Here is a 15125-nt window from a genome sequence, read left to right as displayed (position 1 = left end):
CCAACTCCTCACATTCTGTGATTCTGTGAGTCTTTGAAAGCTTCTCAATGACCAGAGATACTACATACTGCTAAGTAATCAGTGGTATTTTGCCAACCACTAAATTTATACAGATATAGAAAGGAATATTCATCAGTAAATGCCAGTGGCTCTCAGACTTTCTCATATAACCTTTATTCAAATACCTATCTGTCTAGATAATACTGTGTTTAACATTTACGACTGCTACATGACCAGTGCCTATGCTCCTCTGGTCTCATTTTATCTCGGGGTAGCTCTGGGATAGGTGGCAGAGGCCACCTTTGCCACTAATGCCAGTAGAGCCACATCTTTTGATGTCATCTGGAGGCTGGGAGCTTGCTGCAAGTTTGGCTGCAAGGTGACTTTTCCTGCTTAAACTTTCTGTGGGCCAGCACTGATAGTACACAAGGAGAAATGGGAATAAGAAACAGCAGTAGCTGAAGTAAAACTTCATTATTTAGAAACAGGCCACTAAAGAAATCCGTTCAACACCCTCTCTGAGCCTCTGTGCATGCCACTTTCTATTGCATAGTCAATTTTTCTTTAATTGCACTCATTTTTCCTCATTTACACAGTAGATTAAACTACTACTGCTTGAGGCTTATTTAATCATTTTTGCACTACAAAGTGACATAGCTTAGAAATTCATTACTTACTTTATCTATTGTCTCAAAAATGTTTGCTGCAGCCCCACGGCCGGTGGCAAAGGCTTCCAGACAGGGAGATGCCTGGCCGAGATTTAAAGCTCCTACTAAAACACCAAAGAAAACCTAAAGAAGTGGAAAAAGAAATTAACAAAATATGATGTCACATAATTACACTTTAGAGCCTAGGCAAATTAAACCACAGTGGCTTAATGACTTTTGTGCATCAGCTGAGCTGCAGTGATTCACTATATGAGCATAATTAGCTCACAAGAAAGCAAATAAATGTGTCTTAGAAGGGATTTATTTTTTTTTCACTCTTACAAATTTGCTTCCAAGTTGAACTAAAGAAACTTATCTCATATTTGCCCTGGCCTAAAAACACGTGCACCCAGATATTTACTGAAGTGCCAATGATGTGTTTTTAAGCCACCTCAATTTGATGAGGTTGTGCCTTGGAACAAGGGCTGGAACTGAACATTAGTGGCAAGTCGATTATTTGGATATGTCTCTTAGCAGTAGGCAGATGAGAGGCTACAATTCAAAAGTAGAAAGAAGCTGAAAATATTGCATTACAACTTTTGAATATTGCAGTTCCTGTCTTGCCCAATACTTGCAAAACTTACTTCTGGAGCAGGTACCAGCTACAGAGAATACTTTTTCTCCATTGCACACAGAAATGAACCATAAGGGTTGTTACCAACACTGATAAGCCACTGTTTGAGGTGAGATAATTCTATCAGTTTCTGCAGGTAGCACAACCCAACGTGCTCACTGTTTCAAGACCTTTTCCAAGAACCAAAGGGAAGAGTTACTCACTAGTGACCCTCTTCTGAAAGCCCCAGGATCCCCTTTCAGTCTAAGCCTAGGACAACATGAGGGAAAATGAGCCACAGCATCTGCTTTTCCTGGAAGGACCAACAGACGATAAAGGCAGCTGGACAGAGGACACTTCCCTCCAAGAATTCAGCCTTGGAGTCTGGTCTCATGGATCAGAAGCAAGTGAAGCCGGAGCACATCAACCAAAATGCCAAAAGCATCAGTTCAACATTTCCAAAGAGCTGCTAATGTTTCATTTCCTATGAAGGAGGAACGTTTATCAAAGTTCTCAAGTGTAGACAGGAACAATCTAACACTGAAAATGTTGGCAATTCTGATAAGAGACACACACGTGCTAAAGCATTAAGTGTCTGTTACAACACATCCCCAGCAAGGGAGTGAGCTGCATTGTACTGTAAGTATAGCTTATTCTTCCCAGTGCTAATATACCAGGGTGGGCTTGTTACAGAGGACATTTTTTTCCTAGAATTTACTCTGCTTTTTTCCTCCTTAGTTTTTCAGTCACAGAGGTGGTTGGCAGAGAAGACTATAAATGTTTGGATAACGTTTTTGGTTGAGGCTTATGGTCTAATTTTTTGGTTTGTTGTAGCTGATAGTTTGAATATCGCCTCTAACCATTAAGAGAACTGTATGTAATCCTCTGTTGCAGTTTGGCAATACCTGAAAACTCTGCAATCAAGGGACTCAGCTAGCCTTTTGAATACAACAGAAACTGTAATCAGGATAAATGGGCAGAGTGTATATGGAAACATTAGTGTTGAGAAAGAAGTAAAAGTACACCAGACTTGGTTCTCCCTTGCACCATGGTGATGCTTACTGAGAATAACCCCATGGCCGAAGTGGAAGAACCTACTGTACACATACTGTGACACTGCAAACACCTATGCTGTGATGTACAGATCATGCTGTAAGTCCATACTCAGCTTTATTACAAACTAATTTTCTTGTGTGAACAAGCCCCAAAGCAAGTAGGTTTATATGCATGTCAGAATCCGTTGTGAACATGAAGGAGCAGGTTCTGCATGTCTAATAGAAGCAGTGAAGGTAATGCTTACTGTACCTCAATGCAGTATAGCTGGTGCATAACAGTTTTGCAGAGACCAGGAAAAGCACATTTAAATATTTTTTTTAATCTACAAATTCTCTCCTTCTCCCCCTGCCAGACTAGGAGTGTATGGTAGAAAACATGAAGTACAGGAAGGATGACTGGAAACAGAGAGGAAAGGGAGCATAAGGGGGAGTCTCTCTATTGACAGCTACCATTTTTCAGCTACAGGGTAGCTCCCCACTGTTGCCATTTGTCATTTGGAAGCACTGAACTAGTTACGGTGTGCAAGGCAAGGAAATTGCTCGCTTTGTTTTTCACAGTACTACCTTGTATCAACTACTGGTGTCAAGAGCAGTTGCAAACGATTTCCCATGAGGGAGATCCTCCTTGAACAGAATGACTCAATTTTACAATGTGTTCAGAGTAATTTACCAAGCTCCATTTAGCAGGAAGTTTTGCACTGCATGCTGCTGGTGGTTGCAACGGGCAGAGAAAGATCAGAAACCACTGTCTCACCAAAACAGCCAGGACTTACCAAGGTTCAGGAAAAAATTACTCTGGGTCTGCACTGAAACCTGCCATTTAGACAGTCCTGGCTTAAAGCAAACAACCAAAATATCTGTAGATGTTGGTTTTACTGTATTTGGGTCATCAGTGTCTAAAGCATCTCCTGTACAGAAGTGGATGCATGAGTGCCATCCAGATTAGTATGGTTTTTTGTATACACTGCAGGAGCCACAGACATGTGTGTTTTTATCAGCATATGTGTTTACATGTTCTTTATCGTCTAGAGAGCTGAGTGGGCAATTAACAACAGAAAAGGTGATTCAAAGGAACACAAACTGTTCATGAGAGACAGGTGAGATTTGATAAAACTTTCTTTGGTGAGATTTCTCTTTAGCACAATGGGGTTTTTCATCAGCAAGTTCTTCAGAGAAGTTAATATCCCGGAAGCCACATGCTGATCCACAAAATGGGAAAGCTAGTATCAGGCCTCTGCCAATTGTGTAGCAGGCTCTCAAACAAAAGCATTATAGGCTGCATTTCAAACCTTTGAAAAGAACGTGGATTTTTAAAAAATCTTATCCAGTTGTGTCATATACTTTCAAACATGTAATGATCTTTAAAAGGCACATATAGTGTTTGTTACCACTGAGCTGCCAGAGCACTACAAATGTGGGTTCCAGAATTAATGTCTCAAGAAACAGTCCAGAAAAGTTGCATCAAGCTAAAACAGGTACCTGTAGAAGTGTGCCAGGTGAATACTCTTCTTCTTCAAGGACAAGTTTAGAGCCATACCAAAAGGCTAACGCATAACACAGGAAAATTATAAGCCACATGTAACCAGTGAATAATCCCATTATTATTCCTTTTCGAATACCCCAGTGCTGAGCAAACACCAGATTGTTATCGTATCTGTAGACAGAGAGAAAAATAAAAGGGGATGAAATTAATTTTATAGAAAAATTGAAAATCAGCAAAGACTGACAAAATGATGCATCTTCAACGGCAGGCTGTGCTACCGCTAACAGAGGTATCATAAGATTGAGAGCTCCCACTCCGAAGTGAGAGACCACTGCTGAAACCAGCAGTGCTCACAGGTCATGAAAGCCTTGTATGTCCTAGTGTACTAAGCACAAGAAAAGCCACACTCACTGCAGATACCTCTCCACAGGCTTTGGGGTTTTAACAGCGACACAGGATTTGAGAATTTGGCCAACACTTAGAAGCATGTCCTACAGCCATGTTATGTTTTAAATGAATTTAAGATAAATTTGTAGCTTAATATAAAATCATTATGTCCTGCTGGAACTAGCTCTCTTACTTCACTTGAAAGTACCCCAAATTTTCAGATGTGCTGCATAAGTGGTATATCAGACAGTTGTATGTTCCGACAAGTGGGAATGACTTGCAGATAGTATCGCTGATGTTTCATTTCACTGGCTGACTGAATTATGAAACTGTTTTTCCATATGTAATGTTATTTGAAACCAAAATTTCTGTAACATATAATTCTCAAAGCTAACAGATGGTCATTGTTGTAGAATTCAGAGACGAATTGCCATGACTCTGAAGTGCGTTACAGCATTACGTTGCTACAGGAAAAAGAAATCAGAGAGCTTACAATTTGTCCAAACAAACCTTTCAACTTCTTTCTTCTCCCCACCAAAGGCAGCCACCGTTCTGATGGATGAGAGCACTTCATCAGCCACAGCTCCAGCCTTTGCATAAGCCTTTAGTTCTCGGCCTGTTAGTTTTGCCACAGCCTACAAAAGCATCAGAAGTGCGGGTTACACCTGAGCTGTAGGTGCAGCAAGGATGGCAGTAAGCAGTGGTGGCTGTCACACTGCGCTGTCTGCCCTGCATGGGGTCACCTCGTCTGTGCTGAGCAGGCTTTTACTAGGCACGCTGCACACTCGAAGACTTCTGTCTTCTAGCATTAGGGCAGCTACCTCTGTAGAATTTGTTTTGCAGAACACTTATCACGGAATGTTAGGAGTTGGAAAGGACCTGGAAAGCTCATCCAGTCCAACCCCTGCCAGAACAGGATCACCAGACCAGGTCACACAGGAACACGGCCAGGTGGGTTTTGAATGTCTGCAGAGAAGGAGACTCCACAACCTCTCTGGGCAGCCTGGGCCATGCTCTGGCACCCTCACACTGACAAAGTTTTTCCTCATGTTCAGATTGAACCTCCTATGCTCCAGCTTGGGACCATTGCCCCTTGTCCTGTCATTTGCTATCACTAGAAGAGCCTGGCTCCTTCCTCCTGACCAACAGATGTGCTCCAGGCACATAGAAAGAGCAGCTGACACCACCTGCTTTCCCTCCTTCCCTCCCTCCCTCCCTCCCTGCTGCTAACTGAGCCAGGCACATAGAAAGAGCAGCTGACACCACCTCCTTTCCCTCCTTCCCTCCATCCCTCCCTCCCTGCTGCTAACTGAGTTTAAGCAGACTGATGGTCTGTGCATCATGGCAGGAAGGGGGAGTTTAAGTGGCAAGAGCAGCCCTTTAGCCACTGGCGTGGAGCCCAGCTTCAGGAAGAAGAGGTAATGGTACTGATGGAGGGAGGATGGAAATAGATGTTGCCCAGCACCGTGCTTTGTTTCTTGGGCTGACAACAAACAGGTCCCTATACAGCAGCCCAGAGCACACTGGATGCCAAAATCTTACCTAAGCTCAAAAAAATGCTTAAATTAATGAAAGAAAATGCAGTCATGTACAATTCTACACAAAGATACCACATTGGCTTGTGAATGACGTATCACTGGAAGTTGCAAAGTGACATTATTTGACCCCAGGCTATCAGCCACTTTTGGAGGCAGAAAACCAGGCTAGATAGACGTTGGGCCTGTTTTCTTTATGGCAAAAAACCAAAGGTTCGTAAGAAGGAACCATTTAACAGTGGGTAAGTGAAAGGAAAGAAATGGGGACAGAGAAATAAAAATATAAAGGAGGAAAACTACAAACATAAAGGAGAATGAGATCAGAAAGAAATTGCAAATGAAGGAAACAGGCATTTGGGGGTTTATTTCATTCCCTGCCAGGATTCTGCTCTCTTACTTCATGCTGAGTCATTATTCGTATTGTCTACTTGCAGCCAACACAAGGTGCTAAAGGAGAGCAGGAAGATGAGCAATTAGAGTTACATTAAAGGTCTGATAGCAAAATGAGAGCAAACTAATCCTGACGTGGAAGAAATGAGATAGCCAAAGGGCTGAGCCCAACCAAAGAGCAGAGCAGCCCAGCCCTGCTGCGTGAGGGAAAGGAGGTGAGAAGGCAGAGGATCCTGCAGTTCCCCTCGTCACTGACCTTCCTCTGCATGGTGACAGGGAGTTTGTAGGGAGCGGGTGGAGGAGCTGAATGTGAACAACTGGGAGAGGGCACAGCAGCTGCCAAGAGCAGGGACAGCTTGAGGCAAGTTTGAACATTTGTTTTCAACCATTTTAAAGCTCCAAGATTTGATCAGCTCTTAAAGTCCCTAATCTACGTAGCAAAATCAAGCCTTGTGTCTAGTAACCATCTAAATCAGGTGTGTAGTAATAGAAAGAAGGTTTAAGCCAGGTTCTGATCTCAGCAACCATAATATCCATCCACTGGAACAGTCTTAGAAACAGGATATATTATTCTGGAAATCAGAATAAGCAGAGCAGGAGCAAAGCTCATTGTTCCCTTCCTCCCCCACATTGGTGCTGCTGTGACCATAATTTGCCTCTCTTGACTTTTAAGGGGTGTAATAGCTTTCTCTTCCTCCAATCCTCCCACCTCTATGGCATGGCCTTCCCTGCTCTCAACACAAACCTCTCACATGCGCTTACCAAGCCATAGACAGCTGCCCCAACTCCAAGCAGAGGGCTGACTGCAATGATAACCAAGGTCAATTTCCAGCCACTGACAAATCCCAATAGGAATCCACACACAAACGTGGTTAAGCGCTGGATAAAGATTGCTACTTGGTCAGCAATAGCCTCATTAATTTTGTTGACATCACTGGAAAACAAAACAAAACAAAACAAACAGAAGATTGGTGAGCATATCTTTCATTTGCCTTCCAGGTCTTGGCCACGATTCAGTTAGCTGCTTTCCCTTGGAGAAGGCCCTTCCTCAGCCCTATTCTTTCTACCATCACCCCTTCCAAAGACCCTGGGCTACAGCGAGAAAACCCGGTGCCTTTGCAATGGCAGGAGGCTTTCATGCATGAATACTGCAGAGAAGATGCTGTCTTTTCCCAGGAACGGTCGCCCTGCCGGCAGACTCATTGACCAACTGGTTCCTACCACTGTGCCCCAGCTGATTCAAAGGAGGGGGCAGAGACTTCAGAGCTGGGTGCTGCTGTCTGATAATGGAAAAACAATATAGCTGAGATGGCATTTCTCCCTTGTTGAGCAGGCAGGAAAAGGGAGGAGGGCTGTAACTGTCTTCTAGTTCCACCTTCCACCACCTCCTTGTTCTTCACTATACCTTATCAGGTAGTTAGTTCTCTAAATGACAGGGAGAGAGGGAAAACCGAGGAGGGCTACTTTATCACTGGAGGCGGTGGGAAAAAACAACAGCTCTATCCCATGGGGTACAGTGGTGCAGCAGTTAACACCGTTCCACCCCCAGGCAGCTGCAGAGTTCATTTATTTTCTCTTACACGTTGCCAACACAGGAAAAAAATGTCTCAAAGCAAAACAGCCATCATGCTTCTGTCACTCTTGGCTACTGCCTCACCTCTGGGATTAGCAGGACTGGGAACTCCTGGAATAAATAGGAGCAAGTGGCATCAAGGTTTAAAGTGCAAAGTTGTTAGCTCATTGATATATTAAGTGAAATTGAAGTCCTCTATTGAAAATATAAGAATGTTGAGTTGAAGAACATGTTTATATTTCTTCTGGAGAATGTTATTTGCAGTCACGAGGCTTTTTGTAGGTACAAGAAAATGTTGCTCAAAAAAACAGGCAACTGAGTGTTATTTATTAGACAAATACCTGATTAGTTCCTATTTTTTGTCACAGAAATTCTTCACAGCAACCTACACTTGGCATTTATTCTTCATAAAAGGAATACCACAGAAAGTCATAGGTGCCACTGGGGAGGAAGTAAAGGCAAATGAAATCCCCTTCAACTACAGAAAAATCTTTCACAGATGTGCGTACTATTCGGGCTGAGAGCAGGGAGCCATCTGGAGTTGGCAAATTCACCTCACAGCTGCCTCCAGCCTCTAAACAGGAGCCACTAAGAAAAGGAGCAAGCCTTAAACTCTGCTATTCTCAGGGCAGATTTTTGCCCAGGATAAGGAGGTTTCTCCATCTACCTTGGGTCCCTTTCTGAAAGTAGATGCCTGTACCTTCTTTAGCAGAAGATTAAGCAAGGCTCTCTTTTCTTTTCAAAGCCAGTAAGAGCGAAGTGTACCCTTAATTAATTTTCCTGTCTGGGAATTGAGAGAGGGTTCAAACCCACATCTCCAGCCTCAGGGGAGTGTGCATTGGCAGCCAAATTATAGATCACTCTGAAAGGATTTGGCACAGGAGGAGAAGGGAAGGATATGACAAGATGGCAAAAAAGCCCACCTTAAAACCAAAAAACCCCTCCCAGCATTTACTGATAGAAAAGGCACAAAAGGGAAAAAATTGTGTCTTAATAGTTATGGCACTCAGTTTGACAATGGGGAGGTAATCAGTCTGGTCCCTGCTGCCTGGAACATAGCTGTATTTTACATTAGACAGTGTTTGTCAAATGCCTAGTTGTTGGCACTCTGTTATGTTTGGAAGCAAGTGCAGAATGTTCTCTGTAGCATATATTTTTTTCTAGATTACTTACTCAGAAATTCGGGTGTTCAGTTCTCCTACAGATGTACAGTCAAACCAGCCTATATCCATTCGCATTACTTTCCTGAAGTAAGCTTTCCTGATTTTCTGTATCTGACGAGCTGCAGCCATAACCCAAAAGCAGATCTGGGAAGAGCATAATGTGGCCAATAAATTGCAATAAAATATCTTACTACTCCCAAGAAATGGGAAAGAGCAATTTGGCTAACTGGGAGAGAGCAATTTGGCTATTGACAAAGTACTATTCAGGTAACAAATGTTCTAGCTGCACAGACACAATAATTGGTTTATGCACGTGATCTTTACATAATCCAACAATTTCATAAAGCCTCTGGATCAAGCATGTGTCTCAGTTCTGACAGGATGAGAGGAGATGCAAGTTAAATGACTTGTGCTGTTACATGAATGTCATACACACAAACATTTTTCCATCTACAGCTGTAAGTAATATAGGGATGGAAGCCATCCTACCTTAGCAAAACTCTCAGTTTTCAGGAAGGAGAAAGACAAATGATTTTTGTAATTATAAAAAGATTCAAAAGCAGTGAACCCTTTAGCAGATCACGCAGGAATCATCCAGACTTGTGTTTTCCAACACTAGCTTTACACTACCACTACTCTGTAGTATTTCTATAATAGAAGCATGGGGCTCAACACAGTTTAGATGCCTACTGAGAATCTGTATGCCCTTCAGCTGCTGTTTTGTGAGGGCATGTGGATTCCATAGTAACCATACTTAAGCAAGTGCTTCTTGTGGTGTGAAAGGAGCAGCTTGCATTCATCTCACTGGGTAAAATGTATCCGTGTTCAAAGGTATGCATGCACAAATCCAAGGAGGATTTTATCAGATTGCCAGGGCTAACCTATTTCAGCTGATAATGAGAACTGAAAGTGTCTGCTCTGCTCAAATGGACAACTGACTAAGCAGTTCCAGGAAACATAATTATTATAAACGTAATTATTTAATGATTTAAACTTTGAAATCAAAATAAGGAACCAAATACTGACTTGGAGGTATCCTAACACCAGTACGGCACAACCAATTCCTCCATAGTAACCTGCAAACCTGGTCATTTCTTGTTCGATGTCCAGCAGCCTGAAAAAAAAGAAAAGGAAAAAAAAAGCTCTAGCAATACTGTTATAAATTTCTCACAGATGCCTAATCTGATGTTTCTTCAAATTAGAGTCACGTCAGCCGCCAAGTCAGCTTGTTTTGCTAGCAGGGGCATTGTTTCCCAGTCCTGAGGCTGCCGCCAGCAGTGGCTGTTATCTTGCTGTGCCCATTGCACAGAGACAGGGCACTGGCAGGTACCAGGTCAGGCTCTGCAGTCTCTGAGAAACCCCACCAGACTGCATGCTCCAGAACAGCACGGCTGAGAGGGGGCTTCGGGGAAGAGCTGCTCAACAAGTTTTCATGAGGTGTTGAATGCGCTTGCTTTGTGCCAACTAATAACACTCAGATTTAAACAGTGCTTTACAGAGAGAAACGAGGGCTGCTAAAGTCAATTAAAGCATTGCTTTGTACCATAATCTTGCTAATCTGAAATGATCATTTCTTTTAGGTCAAGTAGGAGTATTAAATTACTCCAAATATCAGTGAAGGGAGTTGCTGCTATTTAATTTAGATTACTTTGAGACAGGCATTTCAGGTTGTTATCATTTATGCTTTTAGACAACTCTTTTAAAACATCCTGCAGACAGCACATTTTATTCTGTTTACCCAGAATTTGGTAGGCTGAAATTTTAAGCCAAAAGGGAACACTATGCACCTGACCTGATCTCTTGCAAAAAGCAATCATGGAAACAACTCGGAGAGTTGTCTGTATGCCTGACAGAGAGATCCAGTACCATTTTAATTGCTTTTCTGTATCCTGCCTGGTGCATAGTTGCTGCTTTAGAGGAGCAGAGGTGCGTAGTGAATTCTGTATTCTGTCTGTCAGCCCCATCTCGGAGGGCAGGCTTGGACAGCCTGGAGCAAATAATTTGGCTTCAGTCACCTACATCTAGGAATGTGAATCACTTCCCGTGTGTTCTGAACTTCAGAGACCTTTAGACAAGTAACTTTTAATTCTAATTAAATGTCACTCAGAGATTAGAAAACTCCGGGAATGTTGCACTGAAAAATGAGCCTTAGGAAAGATTACGGGTTCAAAATTGGCTTTGGCAGATATCTGTATCTGAATGAATCATCTAGACTCTATTTATTATAGTTAATGGAAAGAAACAGGCACTCTTATAGGGCAGTTCATCTGACCTGCCTTAGACATCTCCCATAAGCTACGATGAATTGCATCCTAGAAGCGCTCGTTTCTCTTCAATTACTAAAGTTTAGCTACCTTGCTCAGAAGTCAGCAGGCACCTGTAGGTACCTAAGTCATGACCAGAAGTCATTATTAGCTACAGTGTCATCAGAGAAAACAAATTAATGTACTTAGATGTGTAGCACATACATACGTTACAAAAGCAATCACCATCAAAGAATATCCTTGCTGACATCTATAGCTGAAAGACTAAAGCCCAAGCTGAGCTTTTCTCCCTCCTGTAGTACCTCCAGCTCAGAAACAGGGCTCTGTAACAAGGACCATTCCCCTTTTCTGCCTTATGGATAGAAAATGAAAGGTCTAAAGGCTGAAGTGGACTTTCACTAGCAATACATCCTCTCACAAGCCATAATAACAAAGGAAAAGAAATAAACACATCTACTACTTACCCACATCTTATTGTGGCATTCTTCTCATTCTGATGAACAGTACCATTAATCCACACTATGGTGTTATTCACACATATCTTGCCTGGGTCTTTAAGCTCTTGCATTTCAATGTCATATTCAATAAATGTGTCTGCCATTGCACCAAACACAAGCAACACAGCAGGCTGGGCTGCTCCATGAACAATAGCACAGAAACTACCAACAGCCATCATTAAAATTTCCATAGATGAAGAAAATCGAAACTAAAGAGAAAAGAGAAAAATATGGTCTCTTCTGAGAGGCAGTCTACGTGCTGGTTGTATACTGATAAATCATTAATCAGATGGATCAGATACAAAATAATTCTCTTTAAATATCAGAGTTATCTTCAGTACAGAAAGAAGAGAAATCTCTCTGTCGATTCTAATCTAATTGCACCTGTGATTACAGTCTCATAAATTACTCTGAGCTCCCTTTTAGCCGACAGCAGAATCTGACCATGTGAATGAATATAATTTATGAATGTATAACATTAATAGCTCAATATCATTCCACATCATCATCATTCCAGAAACTGTGTAAAAGATTAAGGACAGTAATTATAATTCATATATATACTGTTTGCAGATTTCCTGCGAGGATGGAGGCGAAGGATGGAAGGGAAGAAAAAGCCTTAGGCCTCTGAAGAGTCAGACAACTTCTCAGGAGTCTGAGGTGCTGTTGCAGAACACCAACTAAACTACTCAGAGCACGTTCTCATAGTTAATACTCTAAACATCTTGGCTGAACCTGGCACTTGTACATTGGCTCTTAATGGGAGAAGTGTATAGAAATATGACATAGCATACACTAAAAAAGGACTGAGATAAGTCCTGTTGCCTTAAATTTGCCATGGGCCAAGAGTGTGCATACGTGCAGCTGGTGACCCAGCTAAGATACAGCAGCTGAAGTTACCTTTGTCATGATTGTGTGAAGTCTGATTCTCAGGTTGAAGTCATGCATAAACATATAGATCAAACTGTCCACATAGAATATCAGTATCAAATACTATGTATTTCAAAATAGGAGTGTAAAGAGGAATCATACCCTGCTGAAGAACCTGTCCAGGTTCTGCAGGAGCTATAATAAGTCTAAAAGAAGAAAGAGTGGTAATTTGGAGCACATATGGAAAAGATTAGGGCAGAGACAAGATCAAGAGGAAAACAAGTCAGTTAACATAAAAGAGAAATAATTAAAAGGTCTTTCTACAGAAAGTGTCAGAAGAAAACTGTAGCACTACCACTGCTTTGCAAATCTTGCTCATTATAAGTCTAGGAATTCCCTTGATTTAAAAAACAAACAAACAAACACATAAAATGCACAGATATGCGATATCTAATCTCTCACCACATCTGATGCAAACATTCTGTGTTTACAACTGCACCTTAACACATAAACACGTGCAAAACAGGCTACAGAATTCAAACTCCTCTGCTTGACAGACATCACCCTCAGCTACGAGCTGAGATGCTGAGGCAGGTAGAGTACAAGTCACGTCGATGTAACTGCACTAGCCCGGTGTTACAGTCAAGCCCATATTAGTTTGGACACATTACAGGCTAATTGCTTGCTCTACAGGCAAAACAGAAGTAATAAAACCTCTTAACTGCATGCTGCTGGGTTGGACATCTCTCTACTACATTAATTTTAAAATTCAGAGGCACCCTATGGGATTTCAAGCCCCTTCAAAGCCTAGACATACCACACAGTATTGTGCATTCCCAAGCTTCTATGGTTACCAAATTCTGTAATACTCATGAAGCAATTACAAGGGAATGAAATTATAATACATACTGCCAAATATCACATAGCAAATTTTTAACAAAATTAAGAATGAGCCAAGGCCACCTAGATACTTGCTATGCATCTTAACTCTTCTCCCCATTGTAGGTTCAATATAATGTATTTAATAGACAATCATAACACAAATATCAATAATTGATACCAAGCTGACAAAATGACAAAGGGTTCTATCAAATTCACATTGACTTTAATGGCAGGATTTCATGTCAAATGGTTTAGTCCTTAAAATTTTGGCTTAGTTACAGCTATTGCCCAAAACAACCATATAGATTAGTGTCACTTATTCTGCAGCACAATACACATGAAATATTTATAGCCATTGCTTTCATTACCAGCTGAAAGAAGCCAACACGAATACTCTTTTCTTTCTTTTCTGATGACCTTCAAGAATAGAAAACATAAAATTATGAACTTACATTTTAGTACATATTTTGTTCTATATGCAATGATATTGCACAGAATTGAACTTAACTCACTTTTTACTTTTCTTCGCTGTAAAAGGCTCTTCATATGTGGAGAAATTCCTAGCAAAAATGATAAGATTTTACGTTAATTCTTTATTCTCTTGGTTGCTTCTTTGAAATTACATTTTATTTGAGACATTTTTCCCAAAACTGTAAGAGATAAGCTGTTCGTTTCAGGTTTCTTTGGAACCAAAGATTTGATAGTTCTTTTAAATTCTAGACAGGGACTAGAACAGAGGTTAGGTTAGAATTATCTGAAGGTTTATGCTGTCTTTCATAAGCAGCTCCTCAATATCCTGTTACTATGATGTGGATTGTAGGTTCTTTGAGGTCAGTTAGAGAAAAACCGACCATCCAAATTGTTGGCTAGTCTTTTCTTTAATACAGAGAAAGGTCCTGTTTCTATTCTCTCTTATAATGTCTGCATGTTCACATGTCCACAGTGGCAGTAGAATCTCTGACCCTATCATACAGTTTTGTTTCAGTCCTCACAATATTTGTTGCTATTGCATATGATCAGTTAAAATCTAGAGGACTAGCCACACCATTATAGATGGGATCCATACTATAGCAAGGTATCATCAGCTGCTTACATTCAGTGATGAATGAGTAGAGATTTTGAATTTGGCTTTTTTAAATGTAAAAAATGAATTTAAGTTATATTTGTGACGAACAGTTTTCAGAAACCAGATCCTAGAAGCCTGAAGGAAGCTTCATATGTGTAGCAGGTAGGACCATGTGTATGCTACATGTGAACATCCAACAGAACTTAGGGTTCAAGACACGTGCAAAGACCATGGCAGACCCTGAACACTGGGCTGGTGCTCTCTGAGATGGGCAACCAGACAAAGACAAAAATTAATAGGTGCTCTTGCTTCATCATTCTAGAAGTAGTTCTCAGATTGTGTACGCTGTGTCAGAAAGAGCTGGCAGAAATTAGAGCACCCATTAGGAAGTTCAGTCTGCTACAGAGTTGTCCCAAGATCTAGGGAGAGGGAGGCTCTTAACCCTATTCAAATCTCAGATTATAAGTTGAAGGTCAAGGTCGCTAAGCCATTTTGGCTTTTAACTATCCAGAATTCTACCTTTAAATCTTAGTATCTGAGCTCAAATGATGTGAACTCATTCCTTTTATTTTAAAGTCTCACGGTTAAGCTTTAAGAGAAATTAATCAAGATTGATTAAAATACCTGAAAAACTATTTTTTCAAAATAAAAGCACTGAAGAAATATAAATTTGAATATCAAAAACATTTTCAGAAGAAAG

General features: G+C 41.1%; 1 protein-coding gene across 1 annotated transcript; it reads right to left on the bottom strand.

Annotated features, from left to right (window-relative positions):
- Window positions 1-677: 677 nt before the first annotated feature.
- On the bottom strand, window positions 678-11711 carry LOC104543511 (bile salt export pump-like; the record flags this gene model as incomplete). The annotated part of the gene is made up of 7 exons (XM_010188143.1): window positions 11575-11711; window positions 9873-9960; window positions 8857-8990; window positions 6873-7044; window positions 4696-4820; window positions 3795-3969; window positions 678-791 (listed from the first exon to the last, which is right to left on the bottom strand). Coding segments are annotated over exons 1-7 (945 nt in total), but the record flags the coding sequence as incomplete, so codon positions are not given.
- Between the last annotated feature and the right edge of the window lie 3414 nt (window positions 11712-15125).

This window comes from Mesitornis unicolor, unplaced genomic scaffold (assembly GCF_000695765.1).
Source record: "Mesitornis unicolor isolate BGI_N332 unplaced genomic scaffold, ASM69576v1 scaffold1467, whole genome shotgun sequence".
Taxonomy (NCBI): domain Eukaryota; kingdom Metazoa; phylum Chordata; class Aves; order Mesitornithiformes; family Mesitornithidae; genus Mesitornis; species Mesitornis unicolor.
This window is presented reverse-complemented; position numbering and strand designations above follow the sequence as displayed.